Source organism: Brachionichthys hirsutus, unplaced genomic scaffold (genome assembly GCF_040956055.1).
Source record: "Brachionichthys hirsutus isolate HB-005 unplaced genomic scaffold, CSIRO-AGI_Bhir_v1 contig_817, whole genome shotgun sequence".
Lineage (NCBI taxonomy): Eukaryota > Metazoa > Chordata > Actinopteri > Lophiiformes > Brachionichthyidae > Brachionichthys > Brachionichthys hirsutus.
In genome coordinates, this window is record NW_027181011.1 from 1 (window position 1) to 20,805 (window position 20,805).

At 46.0% G+C, this 20,805-nt stretch overlaps 1 protein-coding gene across 1 annotated transcript; it reads right to left on the reverse strand.

Annotated features, from left to right (window-relative positions):
* Positions 1-755: 755 nt before the first annotated feature.
* LOC137917089 (EH domain-binding protein 1-like) lies at positions 756-20,365 on the reverse strand (the record flags this gene model as incomplete). The annotated part of the gene is made up of 8 exons (XM_068759972.1): positions 756-863; positions 943-1,089; positions 1,275-1,316; positions 2,580-3,386; positions 7,450-7,498; positions 8,012-8,190; positions 19,989-20,235; positions 20,349-20,365. Coding segments are annotated over 8 exons (1,596 nt in total), but the record flags the coding sequence as incomplete, so codon positions are not given.
* Between the last annotated feature and the right edge of the window lie 440 nt (positions 20,366-20,805).

The window sequence follows — 20,805 nt, forward strand, 5'->3', positions numbered from 1 at the left end:
TTATTTTCTCAGATTATGCAGAAATTGTTATTCCTGAAGCCTGCATGCAGACATTAACACGCACATTTGCATGCCTTCACCTAGATAAACTCTGACAACACACGCTCATATATATGTGAGCGTGCACACACACATACACGCATACGCTCTAAGAACCATCTAATTCAAGGGCAAATATCTCTTTAAGGATTCAGGCAGCAAATTCAGGGGCATGCAGCTGCTGCCTTTCAGATATTTTATTACCAAAAGGTATTTATTTCATTTTACCCTAAAATCCGTTGTCTCCACAAGACCTTTTTTTTCTTTTTTAACACCCTGTTTTCCTTTCTCTGAAACATTACTGAGGATTTGACCACAGTACTTTTCCAGGGTAGCTCATGGTCTATCAGCGAGCCCCCCCCCCCCCCCCCCCTCCAAGTATATTATGCTCAGTGGAGCATGCTCAGTTTGTTTGAACGCACTTCTGCTGACAGCCGTTAGTGGAGCCGACATCATTTTTATCCAGTAAGAGCAGGAAAATTGAGGCAGCAACATGTTGGATTGGAACGTCATAGAAATTGTCAAGATGGTCGCAGGCGCCAGTTGAAGAGAGAAATGCTTCTAGACTGGGAGGTTCCCTGAGCTGCATCTTCAACTTGTGACATTTTGCACCCAATATGAGAGTCTGAAGGGGAAGTTAATAAGAACTTCACTCTCTTCAAAGCGTTTTCAACTAAATGGACCACCAGAGGACGAGACAGTTTGGACAGGTTTCTTCAGCAGGAGGCAGGTGTGGCGGACGGTGAACAGAACAGCGCGGAGGTGACACAAAAGTCCGTAAGGGACTGGAACTCCATGAACTGCTTCGGCAAATTGAGGCAACGCTGAGGAGTAAAGAGGCAAGGACACACATGGACCTGCCTGAATCTTCACACACACACACACACACAGAAATGCACTTACATCGCAGACGCTAGCGGCTCTGTTTGGCGCGCTAACGGCCGAGTTGGGGATGTTCTTGTTGCCGGCCTTCATCGCAGCGTCTCTGCGGGCCTGCTCCAAGAGGAGTCGGGCCCTCTCTTTCAGCTCCTCCTGGCGAGACAGCACCCTCTGTGCACAGCGAGACAAAACACGGACGGCAATGTTAATCAAACTACCTAAGAGATGCAGCGACTCCTTCCTCAGCAGCTGACATTCCACACACGTAACTTTGGATGTATGAAACTGAATTGCTTGTAGCTTCCACAGAGCCTCATTTTTCATATTTTAACAAATACAGGAACAACGAGACTCACCGTCTCACTGGGAGGACTTGATAGAGGGGCAGAAGGCGACTCCTTTAAAAGAAACAAATACTTTAACGACAAGCAAACCCAAAAGTTAGGGGATGCTCTGCTCCCCACGATACACAGGGTCTGCACGTTGGCATTATGGGGACACTCTAAATCTGAGCTCACGACCCTGTTTGGGTCCAACGGTGAGGAGAGCATGACGGCTTTGACAAGAAGGCTAAACTCACCGAGTTTAGAATTTTATCTGTGAGGTAATCCCGGCTGGATTATAAGGGTGTGAAAACAGAGCAAACGGAGCTTTTACCTTTGGCTTAGATAGATAGAGGCGCATTACAACCGAGGGGTTTACAACGGGGAAACGCATTTATCCTTCCGCCGGGTGAAGGATGCATACGGCTAAAAGCAGATCAAAAATGGGGGGCGTCACAGCTGTCATAACCCCCCCCCCGCCTGCTGCAGCCCCACCTGCCCTGTGACCTTCTGACTTGTAAACAGGAAGCGGTAATCTTAGGTTAACCAATGCAGCAATATATTCAGTGTGTGTGTTTATGTGCGCACACATACAGGTGCGTGTTAGTGTGTGTGTGTGTGTGTGTGTGTGTGTGAGAGAGACGAGATGAGGTGTCCTCTGTGCGAAGCGTCGCCACGCCTGAGCAGGCGCGGCACCAACTGCCATCAACTGAAGGGATGAGAAATATAATGAAAAATATAATGAAATGTCAAAGCACGGGGGTTCGTCCTGGCTGCCTTCTCGAGTCGCCACGAGTAAAGGACCCGGCCTCGAAGCGTCCGGGTCTCAGCCGCGAGACAGGTGACGGCATCAGCATGCAGAGAGGAGAAACTTTGGTCTCCGCTACGCTATCAGTGAGGTCAGGATTTGATGTTTAGCCTCCTACCGCATCCTCTGTCTTATGACTGACATCACTGTGAAAGTTCCAATCAAAGCCAGGGTGCAAGGAGGAAAACCAGGACAACCCATTTAGGGGCGAGGCAGCAAAATGTGAATTAGTAAATGCCCGACAGACAGAAATAGACACAGACAAGTCAGCAGCACAATGGTTGAAATGAAACAGGAAATAAAGAGGATTGTCTAAATAGCTTGTTTGAGAAACAACTGAGACTTAAAAACTCTGATTTCCTGCTAAACTCTGCTCACAACATTCTTCAACACAGTGGATCCATATTCTTTTTAAAATTCAGGAACAATAAGGTGATTCAAAGGGAAGAGCAGATAGCTGATGCTATGGAAACCATAAAGCACCATCTCAACTGGCTCTTGCTTCCGTTGTTATTTGCCCGGGGGTTTACCTGTTTCGGGGGCGGGTCCGTGTGGCTGACTGGCGGGGAGCTAACATCTGAAGCAGGTTCAGACTCTGAGTGACGCAGGCTGGCTCTCTTCTTCTTGATGAGGTCAGCGTCCCTGTTGTAGGAGCAGCCCAGTTTCTGGTGGGGTGGAGATGAGGAGGAGGAGGAGGAGGAGGACGGCCCTCTCCTGGTGGGGGATCCAGGTTCTGTACTTTCCTCCCTTCTTTCCTCTACCGCCTCATCCTTCTGCTGTCTGTCCATCACCATCTCCACTCTCTGGGTTCGTTCGCTGAGGTCTAAAACGTTGGATTTGAGCACGTTCCCTCTGTCCTCAGAGCTTGATGGGGTCACGTGGGTGGAGTCTGTTCCTGAGGCGGTAAATGCTGCGCGTGGTGACGGGACAGGATGGGAACGTAAAGGTCCTGCTGCCGGCAGGCTGGCCGCTCCCACCTCAGGCTTCCAACCCCGCTCCACCACCTCTTCCTCTGTGGCGCTAGTGCCGTTAGATTCCCCTCCAGCTGAATCGACAGGCTGAGAGTTTGCAGGGCGTTGCTGCACGTCATTAAGCTCGGCATAAAACTTATCCTGATCGATGGAGGCGTTTGTGTCGGTCTCAAAGTCGCCTACCTTGTAGGTGCTACGATTGCTATTTGCCTCTATCTGCACCACATTGAGCTCCTCTCCGGAGAAGTGCGCCCGGATCTGGTACAGGTAGGTCATTACTGTCAGTTTGTCAGGGATGGCGAGCAGCACCATGTCCGAAGGTTCCAGAAGACGGGAGATACCCAGGCTGGCAAAACCGTCGTACGCCTGCCAACAACAGAAAGACACAAATTTGAAGAAACTTCTACCAATAAAAAAGTATTTAACATAACATTAAGAACTGCTGCCGAGCAGACCTAAGCTTTTGTGGACAGATATGTAGGACTGCAGATCCCAACAGAGGAGGAGTATTCTCATGCTCTATCAGTAACATCTAAACGGGGCTCCCATCCTAGGAATTCCTATTATAAAATCTTAGTTCTGACGTTGAGTCAGTTGAGATGACTTTAATTATCGCTGTCCAGAATTGCTTGATAAAGGAACAGCACTAAAAGGGAAGGCAGAACGACGATGCTTGATTAAGACCGGTTTCTTTTTCAGACATATTGGTGCATCACACGCATGATCCGTGTGTGTGTGTGTGTGTGTGTGTGTGTGTGTGTTCGTGTGTGTTTGCACGTGAAAGACATCTTTGGCGTGACCGCTGACAGGTCATGTCAGGGATGGTTGTCCCCGATAAGAAGCGCAGATACCCCAAGACAGAACGCTTAATCCCAAAAGGTGGGTGTGTGTCCTTATCGCCCCCCGACATCAACCTGCCCACGCTCTCCGTCACGCGTGTAATTGGTCTGATTAGAGTCTGATGAGAAAAATACAAGTTTGATTATCAAGCGACACATGAAACCCAATCCCCCCATCGCCAGATATACTGAGACAGAGAGAAAGAGAGAGAGAGAGAGAGGGAAGGGATGAAAACCATTATCACAGGCAATGACAGGTAAATAAATAGATTAACAGCACGCACACACACACACACATCCTCCCCTTCCATCTCTCCGAGGTATCACGGCTTGTATCTGGCCTGCTTGATAGCGTTGATCTAATTCCAACCTGTTGCGCCACTCGTTTGTTTCACTGCCTGCGTAGATCTCCCCAGTCTATCAATCTCTCCGTCTTTTATGGTCTCTCTCTCTCTCTGATTTCCAAACACAGTGCCAGCTTTTTCTTTTCTTTTTTTTAAACCCTTATTTACCACAGAGTTTGTTCTGAAGTGCCCGGTTTCCATTTCCCGGGCCTGTGCCAACTACAGAATCATCTATTAAATGCTTACCGTGAGCAAAGCAAACACGTAAAACATTTTAAACGTTGTCCGACGACAGACGTGGAGGGACCTGGCGTGACGGAACAGAGGGAGCACATGCAGAATAAGATGTTTCTCAATTTCCCATCTATTATAGTGCCTTTTGTGACGAGTCGTCTCTTTCACGCTCACCTCTTTTGTCTCATTCTATTGCTGGAAAGCATGTGTTTGTGCTGACAGAGATGAAGCAGGAAGAAAGGCCAGAGTGCGGGGGGGGGGGGAGAAACGGGAGAACAGAGAGGTGTTTGCCTTTGTAGCAAGCCGACTGAAGTCCTCCTCCTTACCACGGCAGAAAGGGAGTGTGAAAGAGAAAAGAATATGGGGAATAAGAAGGCCTGATTGGGTTTCTAACAAGTATTCAGGGGAGCAAAGTGTGCTTGCATTGTTCTGCTCCTGCCCAGGGTAGGATGTGAAAGAGAGCGACAACTTTGCCGCTCAATGGGGGGAAGAAAGAAAGAGAAAAGAGCGAGAGTGGAAGAACGTGAGAGCTGCATGTGGAGGAAGAAGGGCGGGAGGCTCTCCTTCTGGGTTTTGTTTCAGGGTCGATGTTCGTCTTGACATGCGCTACACTCTTTTTGACCTCGGTGTCATGATTTATTCTCTCAATATCTTCTCCTCATAGCGAGACTCTGACGACTGCTGAAGCAGGACCCGTCGTTGGGAGTCTTCCGTCTTTGACAGCCCACGGCTCCCGCCTCTCTACACCAGGTAAAGGCGTCCTTTGTTGTGAGCGCACTTCACAATAAGCAACGTTTTTTTGTCTGTCTCAATACTTGAATCGCTTCCTAAAGCCTTCGGTGGCGCTCACCTGTTTGCTCACTGAAAGGGAAACCATTAGCATTCCGGTTGACAGAGAATCGCACGAAGACCATTTCATTTAAGACCATCTGAAGTTTTCTGGAAGGAGGAGCGTTAGAACTTCAAAAAATAAACTGTTTATGGTCTTAATGTCCTCATTTCATAATCTCTGTTATATACAGTAAATATATGATTTCAAGCAGATATAATCAATCCATTTTAAGATTTGATGACGTTTAGATTTACATGTATGTGGATGGAATGGAAGTGCTTTTTATTTTATCTCCCCCCCCACCCCACACACCCAAAATTTAGAGCAACAATTTGTCCATAACGACACACACTTTTCATCATCCGGCTGGCAAAGGTTTTGGTCTGGACTAAATGTCACCGCTGCCTGCCCCAGGGTGCACCTTCTGCTCCTGCCCCCCCCCCCCCCCCCCTCTACTCTCTGAGTGACTGACAGCTATCTATCGCTGTCAATCATCAAAACCCCCTCCCCTCGGCCCAACCCCTCACGGTTGTGCTCAGGGAGCTTTAACCTGGTGCTTGGTGTTACACTATCAGATGGCAAGACAAATGACTTCTCCTTGGCCTCATTACACACACACACACACACACACACACGCACACGAACACACACACACACGCACACACACACTCTAAAAATGCAAACTCCTCAAACGGACAGACGAACATGTGGACAGCCATCCATAAACGTGCACACGTGAACATATTCATTGATAATGGCTCGTTTCTAAGGCTGTTCAGAATACTCTCTCTCTTTTTTCCTGCCCACCCCCCCATTATTGATTGCCCTTATCTGTCATAATTCAGCACAGTCTGAGCGCACTGCAATCACTCCTCAGAGATAGACAGTGAAAGGAAAAGAGGGCTTGTCCATCAACCGGCCATGAAAAGCAGAGATAAGTCTTGTTTCTATATATTTCCATTCCTGCAGTTCCTCCTATAAATCCTATACATTCTAATAACTCTAAGCAAGACAACTTCACACGGCAACGCAGCTGGGAGCTTCCATTCCACTGTTGATACATTTAGATTTCTTTCCTTTTTCTGTCTGCGGCCTGTTTTTTCTCCAGTCGTGTCTCTCCTGGCCCGACACACACCAGCAGATGGCGTAGATCCTTGGAGCGGCTGCAGCCATTCACCAGGTATCCCCTTCCTACAGCATATTCCCATGTTACTTATATCTAACCAATTTCTTCAGGGCTACTTGAGCACCTGGAGGGGGTGAGGGGCAGTTAACAGATATGGAATTGGGTCTCTTGCTCACCTTCCACTGTGGTTATTGTCAACAGGGTAGCGTTCATGCCTAACAGGGCCACCAGAGGTTATCGCCGAGCCAGAGTGTGTATGAGAAGAGGAAATCAAGCTGCAGGAAACCGAAGCATATCGTTCTGTGTAGCCCTCGGGAGCCAGAGAGGGGACATAGCATCTGTGTGGATATATAGATATGTATGTGTGTGTGTGTGTGTGTGTGATTGTGTAGTAGCAGACTGAAAGAAAAAATATCAGTGTGCATTAAAAAAAAAAAAAGGAAGTGCCGGTGGGGAAACGGGGGGCGAGGGGTGCACCTCCTACTGTGAATAGGCAGATTGTGGTGACATAGAGCGACAAGGAAAGTTGAATGCATCATTGTGTCATGCTGTAGGATCATCAATGCGTAAGGAGAGGACATGAATGAAACCAGAGGTACGTAAACATGGATTACTGTTGCAGCGTAGACCTATAAACACTTAAATATCACCCCTTGCATGCTCACACAACACACTAATAAATCACATTGATGACAGAAGACAAATATGATCTTGTAGAACAAAGACTTGCGTCTTAATGCGTCAATTAAGGAATCCACCTTACCTCTGCCAGGTGCCCAAATTGGTACTTAAATGCATCACGGCAGTATGGGACATCCTATATATATATATATAAAACACAATAATAAGATTCTGCTGTGTATTCCTGATTGTGAGAATGCCCCCCCCCCCCCCACACACACACACACACACACACACACACACTTAAACACATAAGGTATATCCAGGGATTAATGATAGATCGCTAAATAAGGGTAAATGGAGATGTGGACAGAAGGGAGCTAAGTGGGTGTGAAGGATGCGATGGGGGGGGGGGGGGGGGGCTGCCTCATACCTTTTTGTTGTTTTCTTTAATATCCTGAGGGTTGAGGGTCTTGTAGTCTCTGGAAGAACAGTGGGGAGGTTTGGAACGGAGAATGGAATAAAGAGAGCGGCATTTAAATATGCATCATATGTAATGGCTTTAGAAGTGTAACCTGCAATTTCATAGCAGCACAATCAACACAACGAATAGAGTGGCAAATACGTAAAAAATAACACACCATAAGCACAAGCACACACGTGTACCCACATACACAAAGCATGGCTGTAATTTTAAGTGCTCTGTGCAAAACATTTAAAGTATCGAATCGTGAAACTGTCATTTTAAATACCAAGCTTACAGCTTGAGCCGAGTTAATGCGTGAGAAGACGACAGTCGCCTTCATCAAACATAACGACAGATAAATAAATAGCACAATGTCAAGTTAAACAACACAACCGAAGGGAGTCTTTGTCTGATCTGTGCCCACAAGTCTGCCGCTGGACGATGGGACCTTCAGTATTAGCCTGTTTTTAAATGTCACCCAAACAACGCAAGGCAGACGTTTCCGTTTCCGACTCGGTGTTCTTCGTACATTACGTCAGGCCTGAAGTGGTGCAGCAGGGCGCAGAAGGCCAGCCCGTTCCTCCAGGAGGTGGTGAAGTTGGTGATCTTCACCCCGCGGTAGTTCTTGGTGACCTCCCGGCACCAAGCCAGCAGCGACTGGCTGGCGTTGGGTTTCCCTCCCAGGACTGGGCTCGGGATGGGGCTGGGCTGCAGGGAGAGGGGGGGGGGGGGGGGGGGGGAGAGAAACACATTTTATAAAAGGTCATACTTGGAAATATCCAATCGACAGAATTTGAAATGTACTGATATGATACTGATTATATTGATGTCAAAATACTACAAATCCTGTGTACTAAGTATAAAAACATGAGCCATGGTCGTGATGTTTGTCCACGTTTTCCCCGCCCGTATCTCGATAACTGACCTTCTTTCGTTTGTCTAAATATCGTGAGGAAATGTGTGCATTACTGCCATATAATGAGCCCACACAAGCATCTGCACCCATTTAGACACACACAATAATGAAGGGTCGTGCTCAAACAGCGCATGACCGTGGATAATGTAAACATCTTATTAATTAGCTCCGCCTTTGAAGTCTTATCTGGGTGGAAAGCTTTCCCATTAGGAGCCTTTCCTCTCCCAGACTCCAAATCCCACAAATCCTTGGTGGCACACAGACACCAGTCTCCCTCTGACGGCTAGCAGAACCAAGGCCATTCTGATTATTCAGCTGGCCGTTGACTAGTCTGGCTATGGAGCGACAGATAGGGGCTAATTCGCTCAAATCATTTGGGAGAGAAATGGCAAAAATGTCACCGAGCTTTTGATGAAATTCATTAGAGACTGGAAATAAATAAAAAATAAGTCTGTGAAATCTGTTCAAAATCCAAGTCTGCGTTGCCATTGTAACAAAATATTAGCAGAAAGATAAAAAGAAATTAAATCTGCTAAAGGTGCGTCAAATTAATTTAACTTTCAGAATCCTTTTTTATAAAACACACGGTAGAAATGTCATTCAACCTGCTTTGAGCCACACAAGCCACTTCCTGTTTATCTAACAGAACTGAACATTCTCTGGGACTGCAGGTCTCTGTTTGTGTAGCTTCTTGTACAGTGTTGTGTTACAAACCGACAGCAGAATGTAAATCTGCCAGATGATATTTAATCCCGATGAATGACGTGGCAATGCAAATCAAACCTTTGCGTGACCTTTACCGGTGAACAGTGACTAAAGACATCTCGGCTTTACGAAGCCCGACGTTGACTAGAACGAGTTAACCCAGTTTTGAAACACGCACAAACACACACAGTGGAGGCCAAAGGAAAACACAAAAACGCACTACAACGTGCCGCCTGAGCCCTGTGGTGGTAAACAAACCCCCTCTGTTGGTGGTAATTTGCTACTGCAGGAAGAGGAGGGCTCTGATGGGGGGGGGGCTTGACGGGGAAACAAAGCATGAGGTGATGGTTTTCTGGTATGACCGCGTTAACCTGAAGAGTTTATCCAGCGGTGTAGGGAGGAAATGAAAATTATTTTAACACTAAAGGCAGATTTTAAATAACATATAATATAATTAATATGGAATAGACGCTAAAACAAATTCCATGTGTTAGTCTAACCTATGACCAAGAGCTTGGAATCTGCTGAGAAACAGCAGCAGCAGAATCAGATGAAAGAGACGGCCACGCTCTCAAATAGTGAGTCCTAACTTCTAACCTTAGCACAAGTGTGTGTCTTTGTGTTTGTGCGCGGGTCTTGCGGGCCCCTATGGCAGTCTCATTACGAGGAGACTGTAGCGGGAGCCTGAGGGGCGGACTCTTGACATTTCCGGCTTTAAGAGAGCCTTAACCTTTCCTCACAGCTTCATCCAGACACGTTTTAGGCGGCCTTGTCAATGCCTCCGTGCCACTCACACAAAAACAAGAAAAAAAGAAGATGGGCAAACAAATAACAGCACAGTAAGAAAGAAAAGTTCATAAAGTCAATAAAGATGACATCACCATCGCTGTTACTGCATGTGGATAAAGAGTCATGCTTAAGAGCCGGGAAAATGATTTTAAGGCACCTAACATGCAGCGCTGTTGCCTCACAACTTGTTTAAATCCCACCACCAAAACATGCAACAGAGGTGAATCTGAGATTTTAAAATTGCCCACAGGTGTGATTGTGCGTCAGCGGGACTACAGGTGGACATTAGCATCTGAATAATGCAGCTCTCCTTCATGGTTAACATCAAGCTGCACGTTGTCACTGTATAAATAAACCAATGTGACAATGGCGGCTAGATTTTAACACCTACGAAGAAACTATAAATCATTACATCGATTGTCTGTGCACACTCATTCTCCTTTGACTGAACTAAACTCGTTTGTCCGGTTGTCCTCGGCGACTGGGTGTCTGTCGTAAAAGGGGTGTTCGTGGGTTATGGAGTGCAGTGGTTCTCCCCCAGGCCTCGACCTTCTGCTTTTTCCAAGTGACGGTTGAAAGTGTCAGTCTAATTTTAGCGTTCTAATTACCCCGGATTAGCAACCAGGTGCTATTAAAGCAATTACGGTACACACATACTCCTGTATTTTGTACACTAAATAGCACAAACACACACACACCATTAATGACACGTGAAAGCGGAGTCGATCAGGTTTGTGACAACAAAAGCGTGACTCATGCTGACCTCACGTGAATCGCAGCCCGAACCGACGCGATTTTCTCCATCAGCTATCCCGCCCGTTGTTACGGCCTTTTCCAGAGAAAGGTTTGCATCCACGCGCTCCAGACATCAAATGCAGAACAAATATCATATCTGCTTTCATGGAATTGGCTAAATCTCCTCAAGACACAACCACAGGAGGAGTGAAATTTTCATGAGGCGCAGAAATGGGCCCTGATTTATGAAACAGTTTGCTGCCATGCCTAAAGGAAGGTGTGCATTTATACATATTGTGTGTGTGTGTGTTTGTCTTTTATCTGTCTGTGTCAATGTCGCTGAATGTGTGTGCGTGTAACAGTGACGCAGCCGTGTAGCTAGCTCGGCTCGAGGGTAGGATTAGCGGAGAGCGTTGCCTCTGCCCCCCAAACGTTCCATATTAAAAAATGAAAAGGCAACCTTCGTTTCTATCAGTGGCACATAACCTCCGCTCTTCCTCTTCCTCTTCCTCTGCTGCTGTTACACATCGCTCTAACAGCCTGAGCAATAAAATACAAGCTACTCACGAGCCATTTCATTATTCCTTATGCCTTAGCGTCAACAACAGATGGGGCGCAGGAAGAAGAAGAAAAAAAGGAAGATGGCAAAAGGCAGTGAGAGAAAAAGAAGGGGGTTAAGCTCGCAACAATGCCTGAATGACAAGATAGGAGGAAACCTGGGAATGGGAGCATCCAGGTTTCTATTTGTGCAGGTGTCAGGAATGGTATCACAGGAGGGCAGGAAGCGATTCAAGATGATGGGCGAAGCGGATGAAATGTGATATGGAAAAATAGAAAACTGCCAAAGGTCGGTTCTTGGGTCTTCAGCAAGAGAACAATTGTGCAACAGGAAATTAGTTATTTTACATTCTGGTAATGTAAAAAAAAAGTTGCATTAGCACAGAGACGATTTAAAATATATCCTTTAGAGAAACTTTGCCACAAGAACCAAGAGTAAACCAGACTTTAGCAACACTGAAAATGGGAAGGCTGAAGTCAAACAATTCTGACCTTAGGCTGGAGACATTCTTTGAGTTGAGACTGACCATTGCAAACACTGCTGGGCCACCTTTCTGCCCCAAATTAAGATGGACACCCAATCCATAATTAAATGACTCAAAAGCAAGAAGGCCATCAAAAGAGTTCCTTCAAAGTCTTAAAAAAGACAACGGGGGGACACTTCAAGTGGCGGCTTTGCCTCTTCCCTTTGAGGCATGACGCTTCAGTGGAAACTTAACTGGCCTCAACCTAATGACATAAACCCAAGACTCTGCAGCAAGAAAAGCACTTCCGTGTCTTTCCAATCTCACTTTCATGGCTTCACAGCAGCGTCAGGGAGTGTCAGGTTTGAGGAGGTGTTGAATCTCATACTCTTTAAAACTTGTAATCCAATCAAGAAGCCTGCAGCACACACAGACAAAAAGTCCACATGCAATTGTACATACGCACACATGTACACACAATGCACATGTGCATAAATACATACGTCAATGTCTTCAGTGTAAAGGGCACATACGGTATGAGCACACAAATTCAGGAGGCACATGCAAAGACATGCAGGACAGACACTCATACAGAAACACACACACACACACACACACACACGGATAGACAGCGTGGAACAGGACAATAAACGCCGACAATCAGCTTTATCCACACACACTTGAAAACCATTATTACCTGCTCACACTTAAGAGGAAAAAGGTTGGCGCACTTAAAAGGCCTGTTCATCCTGTTACTGAATTGCTTTTGTGATCAGCTGGGCTCCGACTATCAACATGCTCCATTATTTAATTGCATGTTCAATCTAAACAAGCAATTTGTTCTAAAAAAGACAGAGGTGGGTGGGAAAAGAATGGATGATAGCCTCGCATCGTCTTCCCTCCGTGAAATTATTCTTCAGGTTTCAAACGTCGACTGCGTGGCAGCGTGAGGCACGGAGCAAAGTCCAATCAAAAGTTCAATTATGTAAATGGAGCTGTGGAGTGGATGGAACAATAAAGAATGGGTGGGAGACAAAAGAAGAGAGCAAATGTAGCGTGAAAAATAATACACATTAACATACAAAGGAAATATCGTATTACTGTTGTAATCACATGAAGGAGGGGCTTCTTCCACAGAGAACCGTGAGAGAAAGTGTGCGAGCGCTGGTGTGACGGCGCATTCAGGCACCTGTTAATTCAGACGTTCCGTTAATGTGTGTGAACGGGCAAAGCGAGAATGATAACCCGCGACAGATCTCGCAGATTGAAGCTTCTATCCCATAATATTAGGCTGTCCCTTCCACAAATGTTCACAAACCTCAAGGCCACAGCTTGCTGTGAAATGAAAACAGTAGAAAAATATGTAAATACATTCATCACGATGGTGAGGAGGGGGGTTTGCAGTGATTCGCTCCGATGCAGATATGTTTCACATCTAGGAGTGAACCTGCAGGCCAAGACAGAGGGCCTTTAGGCACTTGGCGGCTGAGATGTAAAATGCAAAAATCAGGAGAAAGCGGTTTCATTTTCCAGGACTGTTTCGCTTCCAAAGGCCTATCCTGCTCCGTAACCACGCAGAACGGGAAGCGGCAACGCTTTGAAACCGACACGAAAACCACGGACTGACAACACAAAAGACCAAACCATAAGAAAAAACAGTTTGGAGGAGGCAGCAGACGAAGACGAAGACGAAGACGAAGACGTGGACGTGCCAGTGTGCATTGTCCCTACCCGCCTGGTAGCTTGTTCAACGTGTAACGCGGAGACATGAAGTGATGAAAGTGCTGGCTTCAGAACACACGGTAGCATTATCCCACGTACAGGTTTTTTTTGTGTTTGGAGCCGGGTGGCGGTGAAATTGGGACGCCGTAAGGAGATATCTCATTAGATCCATCAAAGGAAACAAACTTCCTCCCCTCATCCTGAGGTTTGTTGAGGTCGAAACCATCACAACATAAGGGCCCGAGATCACAGGCCTTCCTGTACGCCTCAACAGGAGCAACTCCCGTCTCGCCTCGCTGTCGTAGCCCCCCCGCTGCCGATTCACATTCACAAAATGCAGAAATAAACAACTGTTACGCAGCAAAAACAAAACAGCGATATGAAATCATTCTGTTTACACCGATTTCTAGTTTAAATCAGACTTTAGAGAATCCAGAAAAGGGATCCAAATGCCTCAAATATTTATCCGCCACATCTTCTGATTGACAGATAGATAAATAAATAAATAATTACATACCATTTGGAGGAAGAGCATATTGGGAGGCTCTTATAAATCTCTAACATATTAATCTCCTTTAACAGCCACCGTGTTCAACAAACAAATTAGTGGCGCAATGGATTCAGAGATCAGTGGCGCAGATAGCGTTGCCATCTATCAATTAATCTAGCCTGGGCAGAGAAACTCATTAGGAGGCCACTTTAGGAATTATGTTCCACAGGTAAAGAGGCAGAGTGTGTGTGTGTGTGTGTGTGCATGCGCATGGCGGTGGGGTCTTGACACAGCAGTAGCGCAATCCCCCCTCACAACAGGCTGCCATTGTCCGGCACACTGTGGGCTATGAAGTGATGAGAGGGGTGATAGCACAGCCAATTAAAATGAACATAATTAAAAAGTCACCCCCTTGACTCCTTCAGAATACACATGCATCAATACACATATACTGGGGGAGGAAGGGGGTGGTGGGGGAGAAGAGGGAGGAGGATGAGGAGAGCAGGAAGTAGCAGGATCTATCCACAAAGCAAGAAAAGTGAAACGGAGGTGTGAATAACTGATGCAGCAGTTTACCGCCGACTGAAACGACAGGCGGAAGCAAACTGATTCAGCCCGACTGTAAGTTAGATTCATTGGAAAACCCGTTTGTTTAGCAGGTCAAACGAGAGTAGACACGCATCTACGTAAAACAGATATTTTCACTTTTGCCCCAAAACAAAATCATCATTTATAAACTCCTGCAGTATCAAAATCACCCGAGCCTTCAATGGTGGCTGCGACCCGCTGCAAAAGGTTCTGGTATCCAATGTAGAGTGTTTCTTCTCTGCATCGGCTTCATTCGTCTACAGAGCTCCCCCTTAACTTTTCAGTCACATAGATAGAGGCATCAAGGCATGTCTGTAGTCTTTTTTTTTTTTTTTTGCTATAACCTCTCTACTGGATGAATGGATATATTTAAACCCTTTTTCTTCTTGATGCGTGTGTGTGATCAGAAAGAACCAGGATCACGGATCGCATGCTAAAACTACGTGAATGATCCCAGTCTGTGATCAGTGACTTAAGTTCTGGAGATGCCACTCAGTATCGCTAAAATAAAAATAAGAGCATACACCTGTCTGCTGCAACTGCCCCAAAGAGGGGCTGGGCTGCTGCAGGGCTTCCTGCAGAGGCAATAAAACCCCTATCGTTTCTCTACTGGTTCTCCTTTCCAAACCTCTCTTGACTAATTCATGAAGACTTGTCAGTTCTTTTTATAAATCACGGAGAGTGTTTTGGCTTAATTCAATTAAACTGCAGCGGGGCTACTTAACGACGACAGGGGTAAAGGTATGGCATGACTAAGAGAGCGCCGTTTTCAAAATTATGTGGGGGGTCTCGGACCTTTCTAGGGGGTTGAAGGAGTTTTCAAGTGCACAGACTTCTATCTCCTCAGCCAAAGCCTCCTTAAACCTCACCCCAAAAACCCTGAACCCTTCTGGGTTTAAGGCCCACACACACCTGGAGCACAGGGGCAGACTCGGACCAGATTAAGATAAAGTTACCCCCCCCTATGTCATTCAAACCCCTGGCCTCTATGATCACTGGATAGAAGGACACACACAAGACAAACGGTTCGGTTCATTCTCATACACACTCAAACAGGCATGCACACACAAAGGACTTTCTGGTCATCCTCATAAGCCCTATTTGTCTGCTATAGAGCCTCTCGTAGCAGACATCAATCATGGAGGGATTAGTCAATTCCCTCTCTACACGGCGAGGGGAAACTTCCCTTCAACTCTGAAGCACGACTCTTCCAGAGATTACGCAGCGATTTGTTTTCATTTTGTTCCATCTTCATCATTTTCTGTTTGACTTGTTTTTCATCTCCCTCTCTCTCGCTATTGCTCTGCATCTTCCTTGTTCTCTCTCGCTGTAAATTTGTGAGGTAATCCCTGGCAGATAAAACTAAAGAGGATTTACCAAAGGCAGATTACAAGCGGAGCTTTGCGGAAGACCCTTTTTACACCAGACTGAGGGGAGCGAGTTCTTTTCAGAGTTTTAACTTGTGAACTCGACATGCACCCCATCAGAGGAAGAAAACTGTAAGTGGCTCATAACACATCTTACATAAACGCGCAACACACCTGCGCTCCAGCAGGGAATGAAACCGAATACGGGATGGTGCATAAACACACATTCTTACATTTGCTCTAACTCTCTTTGACTTTTCGAAGGGGACTGAAACATTCGGCACTACTTTGTGGTCAGTCGGACCTTCATACCCAGCTTGATGACAGCGATCCCCTGCAGCACGAAGCATCAACAGGAAGCCCTAAACTGCATGATAGAAGAATTTGGGTCTCCCCTCTCCCACAAGATCTAATGACAGACCACTCAGAGACTGAAAATAAGAGTCGAGGAAGGGTCCACACCTGGGAAAAGGCAGACATTGAGAGGTACCGAATTAGCCGTACTCCTCTCCAGGATTATTCTCCTAATATTACAAGGCTTATAGAAAGGCCAATGTGGCCAATGGGAGCCACTGACCCCTCAATGCCTTAGAAATAGACCGCTATGACTGTTTCGCTGATAACGTTGCTTCCCGGTTCTGGTTTGTCTTATGATTCTTTACTTTAGGCCAAGAGTAGTTTTCTAAATCACACCGATATTACTCCGTTGAGACGTGGACTGAAGATGGCCGAAACCTTTTGGTCAGAATAATAACATTCAATCAAGAGCGGGGATGACAGTTTTTGCACTGGAACCTACAACAAGTGAATGTTGTGTCATTCATGACAAAACACTCCTGAAAACAAAGTGTAATGAGTAAGAGAAGAATATCGAAAAGTAGTCTGAACGCTCACTTTGCTAAAGGCTTGACAAAAAAATGCTTGCAAATACAGGAGAGTTTGGGATTCATTCATTCTTGATTGAAGTCCTACTCTCTTCCAGGATGTCATTTCTGACACGTGTTTTTACACGTGTTATTCAAAGTTTTGAGAGACAATGGAATAAGTTTGGGCCAGATGAAATGATAAAATGACAAAAGACTTTGGAACAGGCAAAGATCAGACGAGCCGAGACGGCTGTCCTCGTCTCTCGGGCTCCTCTCGTCCACCAATAACATCCTTCCGTCGTCACGTCGGCCTCAAGAACGCGCCGCTGTGCGGATGTGGTTCTCTCCCGCCGCGAACTTCGGGCGAAAGCTAATTAAGAAATATCGCAGCCTTCTGCGAACTCAATTAAATAATGTTAATTTATTCTAATTTCAATTTGGAGGTAGTCTGAACTAAAGGACTGTGGGAGGGGGGGGGGGCTGTGAAAACAAAGTCTGGGAGAGGAAGGAGCGCCGTGGCCTCTGCCTGCCCCCCCCCCCGGCACAGGAGCTCTCACATCCTACAGAACTCTATTTAATTTGAACCCTTTGATTAACATAAGTAATCACACAAGCCCTTCAAGTGAAGGGGAGGGAAAAAACACACACATACCTTTAGTGTTTGTTCACTTCCTCATCTCTAGAAAGAGGGGGTGTGTAAGAAGGAAAAGTAAATACGGGGAAAGACACCATGTCAGGTGACATTTTAACTGCTCACTGCAATCTGTGATGGAATATACGTAAAAAAAAACAACAGCTGGTGAGGCAGGACAAGCCTTGCAACCCTAAACTCTACTAGTCTCTCTTTTATAAAGATGTCATCAGGATTTAAATTTATTCATCAGACCCAACAACTATCGAGATATCTCAGAGCTTTATATTGAAACTTGGGGAATTCTAACTTTATAAACGTGAAAATAAGTCAAAATAATTTATGGAGCGGAAACCTGATCTGAATCTGAGAGTAGAGCGGCCCGACTGCGGAATAGAGATGGAGACGAAACAAAAGGAGGAGCAGGGGATTCGCCGAGTCACAGGGAGGGGTGAAATCAGCCCCATCGAAAAGAGATCGACCGAAACCGACCAGACGAAGCTCAGCAGGAAGTCGCTTTGTTCATTTACATTAATCCTACAGATATTTCTATCCTTCTTTTCCTTCACAGATGTTACACTTGACATATTTCAGGATCTACATCGAGCTGAGATAAAGACTGAAGTGCTTTTGCCAACATAGAGACAAAAACACTAAACATAGCTAACATGCTATACCATCTGCGCATTTCAACTAGCAATCTGGGTGGGCATTTATTCGGTTTCTCTGAATTGACAGTGAATGTGTGTTATACCAGCACAGGGCTCTTGTAGGAGATTAATGTCAATGAATATGTGTAATATCTGTCTACGTCTAACTAGCATTGAAGCGGATGGCTTTAAATCTAAAACAACATTTAAAACTAAGACAAACTGTGAAGGCACTTTCTTTTTTTTTTATTCTAGGGGCTCACACCTCAACGTCTCTGTCAACATTTCCTCCCCCACACCCTGCTTTTATGGTGCTGTCCTTATTTAAACATTTGTTTTTACTGTTGAAGCTATTTCCATGATGTTCCGGTCTTTTAAATATCAGTCTATGACCATATTAATATGTTTCAAGCACAGACAGAAAATATAGCGCTCAAGCCATCGCTGCTTGCGCTAATGTTACCTTTTCACTGAAAACAGGTGTTACTGGAAACAGGAGGGGGAACTACGCTAATCTCTTTAGGTTAGCAAAAACAAGATTTTGTCTTACAAAACACGTATAAGACATTTCATACCCTTCTGGGCATGTTGTAAATGAATAACTGAATATGGCGCCTTCGATATATAAATTGTGACTCATACTCTGAGATTAGACGTAGATGTCTGCACGTGTGTTTATCTCGGCTCGACACACCAATGGAGTCGGTATGAATATATCTAAATGGAAACATCTCATACGAGCGAGGCAGAAGTGAGCTGCCTTTTGGGTGAAGATGCTAACTGCCCCAGTGCAACAGACACACACACACACACACACACACACACACACACGTAAGAACGGACGCACATATCTATACTCGACACACGTTCATAGTGAAATGATGTGTTGGCTTCTCGTAGTGGAAATGTGTCCTCTTAATCCTCTCTGACTTCATACATTCAAAGGTCATCTCGCAGCCTGCACATGGCTGAGGCGCACATGTGTGCCGTGAATAAGAAAAAAGAATCCTAATCATACTTATACTTGTTTACTGTGAACATCCTATCTTTCTTTCTGCTATTCCCTTGCCATCTTCCTTCTCTTCACCTCTCTATCCTTCACTATCTTCCACCTATTCAATGCCCCCCCCCCCACACACACACACTCATGCCTCACCCTCCCTCCCACCGTCCAGAGCTTCAGAGACAGGGGCATCTCTTGGTGAAGTGTGGCCCATCACAGGCCACTGGCTTTGGGTAATTAAAGTCGTTTAGGGCCCCTCAACCCCGGTCACAGGCAACTGCAGCTGGGTGATAAAGGCGCTGTGCCATAATTACATGGCCGGCCAGCATCACCGCCCAGCTACACTAAAACAGTCAGCTAGGATGGGGAGGAGGGACCTGTGTGTGTCTGTGTATAAGTACTGTAAGGCACAAGTGGTGTGTGTGTGTGTGTGTGTGTGTGTGTGTGTGTGCATGCAGGGGGTCAACACCCCCTTGTGATCGCTCTGCTGTAGTTAAGCCCCCTGTGTTTAAGCTCCACATTGAGCCCCCTCATGCACATACACACATTTATTTATTTTTTACACAGACCCATCCCCACCCCCCCCCCCCCCTAGCCAATCATTCCCCACCAATGGTCTGGCTCCTGCCTTGAGTGTGTGTGACCGTCAGCCATTTAATTAGACCCAGCCGTGATGCACCTCATTTAAATAAATAAATAAATAAACATATGAAAACACCCATATTCAAATGAGGAGCTCGGGAGCGTCATGAGCATAAAGAACGGGGCAGAAGATGGGATTGTGCAGGCGGAACAAAAAAACGTAATGTAAAAACCACTGAATTTGGACACACAAGTGCGAACATAAACACGCATACAAAATATTTTCCAGTCAAGGAATGAGTCGGAGTGGAGGGCAGCGCCTGCAGCACGGCTTCCGAGAGGGTTTTGTGCTATAAATCAACGACTATCTAGATATTTTAGAATTGTTAAAAGTGCGTATTAGGGATCAAGTTTAACCCACTCGGAAGCGGCTTGGTTACCTTAGGGGAGGAGGAGGCGAGCTCTCTTCCCATCACTGATGCGAGTGGGCTGGGAGCAACAGCCTCCAGTCGCTCCCTTTCTGGGAGAGAGCTGGGTCTGGAAGCTGACGGACTGGGGCCAAGTCCGGGGTTGAAACTTGGAGACGGGGGAGCCCTCCTCTTCTGGCCGCTGCCCAAATCCAGGGAGGGGCTGCCATCAGGAGGCCGCGTAGGGCTCGCTGTCCTTGCCTCATAGAATGGGTTGGATCTAAAAACAGAGGGAAGCATCTCACATTAGAAAGCACATAGATCATATACAGATTAGATAGAAGCTACAGTGAGTGCAGACGTGAGTAGTGTTGGTCAACAGGTTGTTACAACTTTAATAACTTCTCATTCTCATTTTAAATGACATATTTCTAACTGATACCAAGCAACATGTCGGAAGATGAATCGACACATGTGAAAAGGTACACGTTCAGCTTTAACTCCCTGTTGTTGAGTTAAACATAAGGAAATTAGTAGATGGCGAGAGTTCGGTGCAACACAATGAGCCACACACACACACACACACACAAGTGGGAAGGTAATAGAAGATGCAGGTGCACAGAGGTCAGGTCCGCCTGACCTCATATCTCACTGCCCAAGTTGGAGTAGTGACAGACATGGAAAAAGTACTGAAGCACACCCACACAATCAATATACAGACATGCTTGTGGCACTGAAAGCAGCGGCGTGACCTTGAGACGTTCACTCAACACGCAACAAGCAATCCGAAACAAACACAAAAAACCAAGGAGACGCGAGGGCGAGAGAGAAAACCGACCAGCTATCGTTC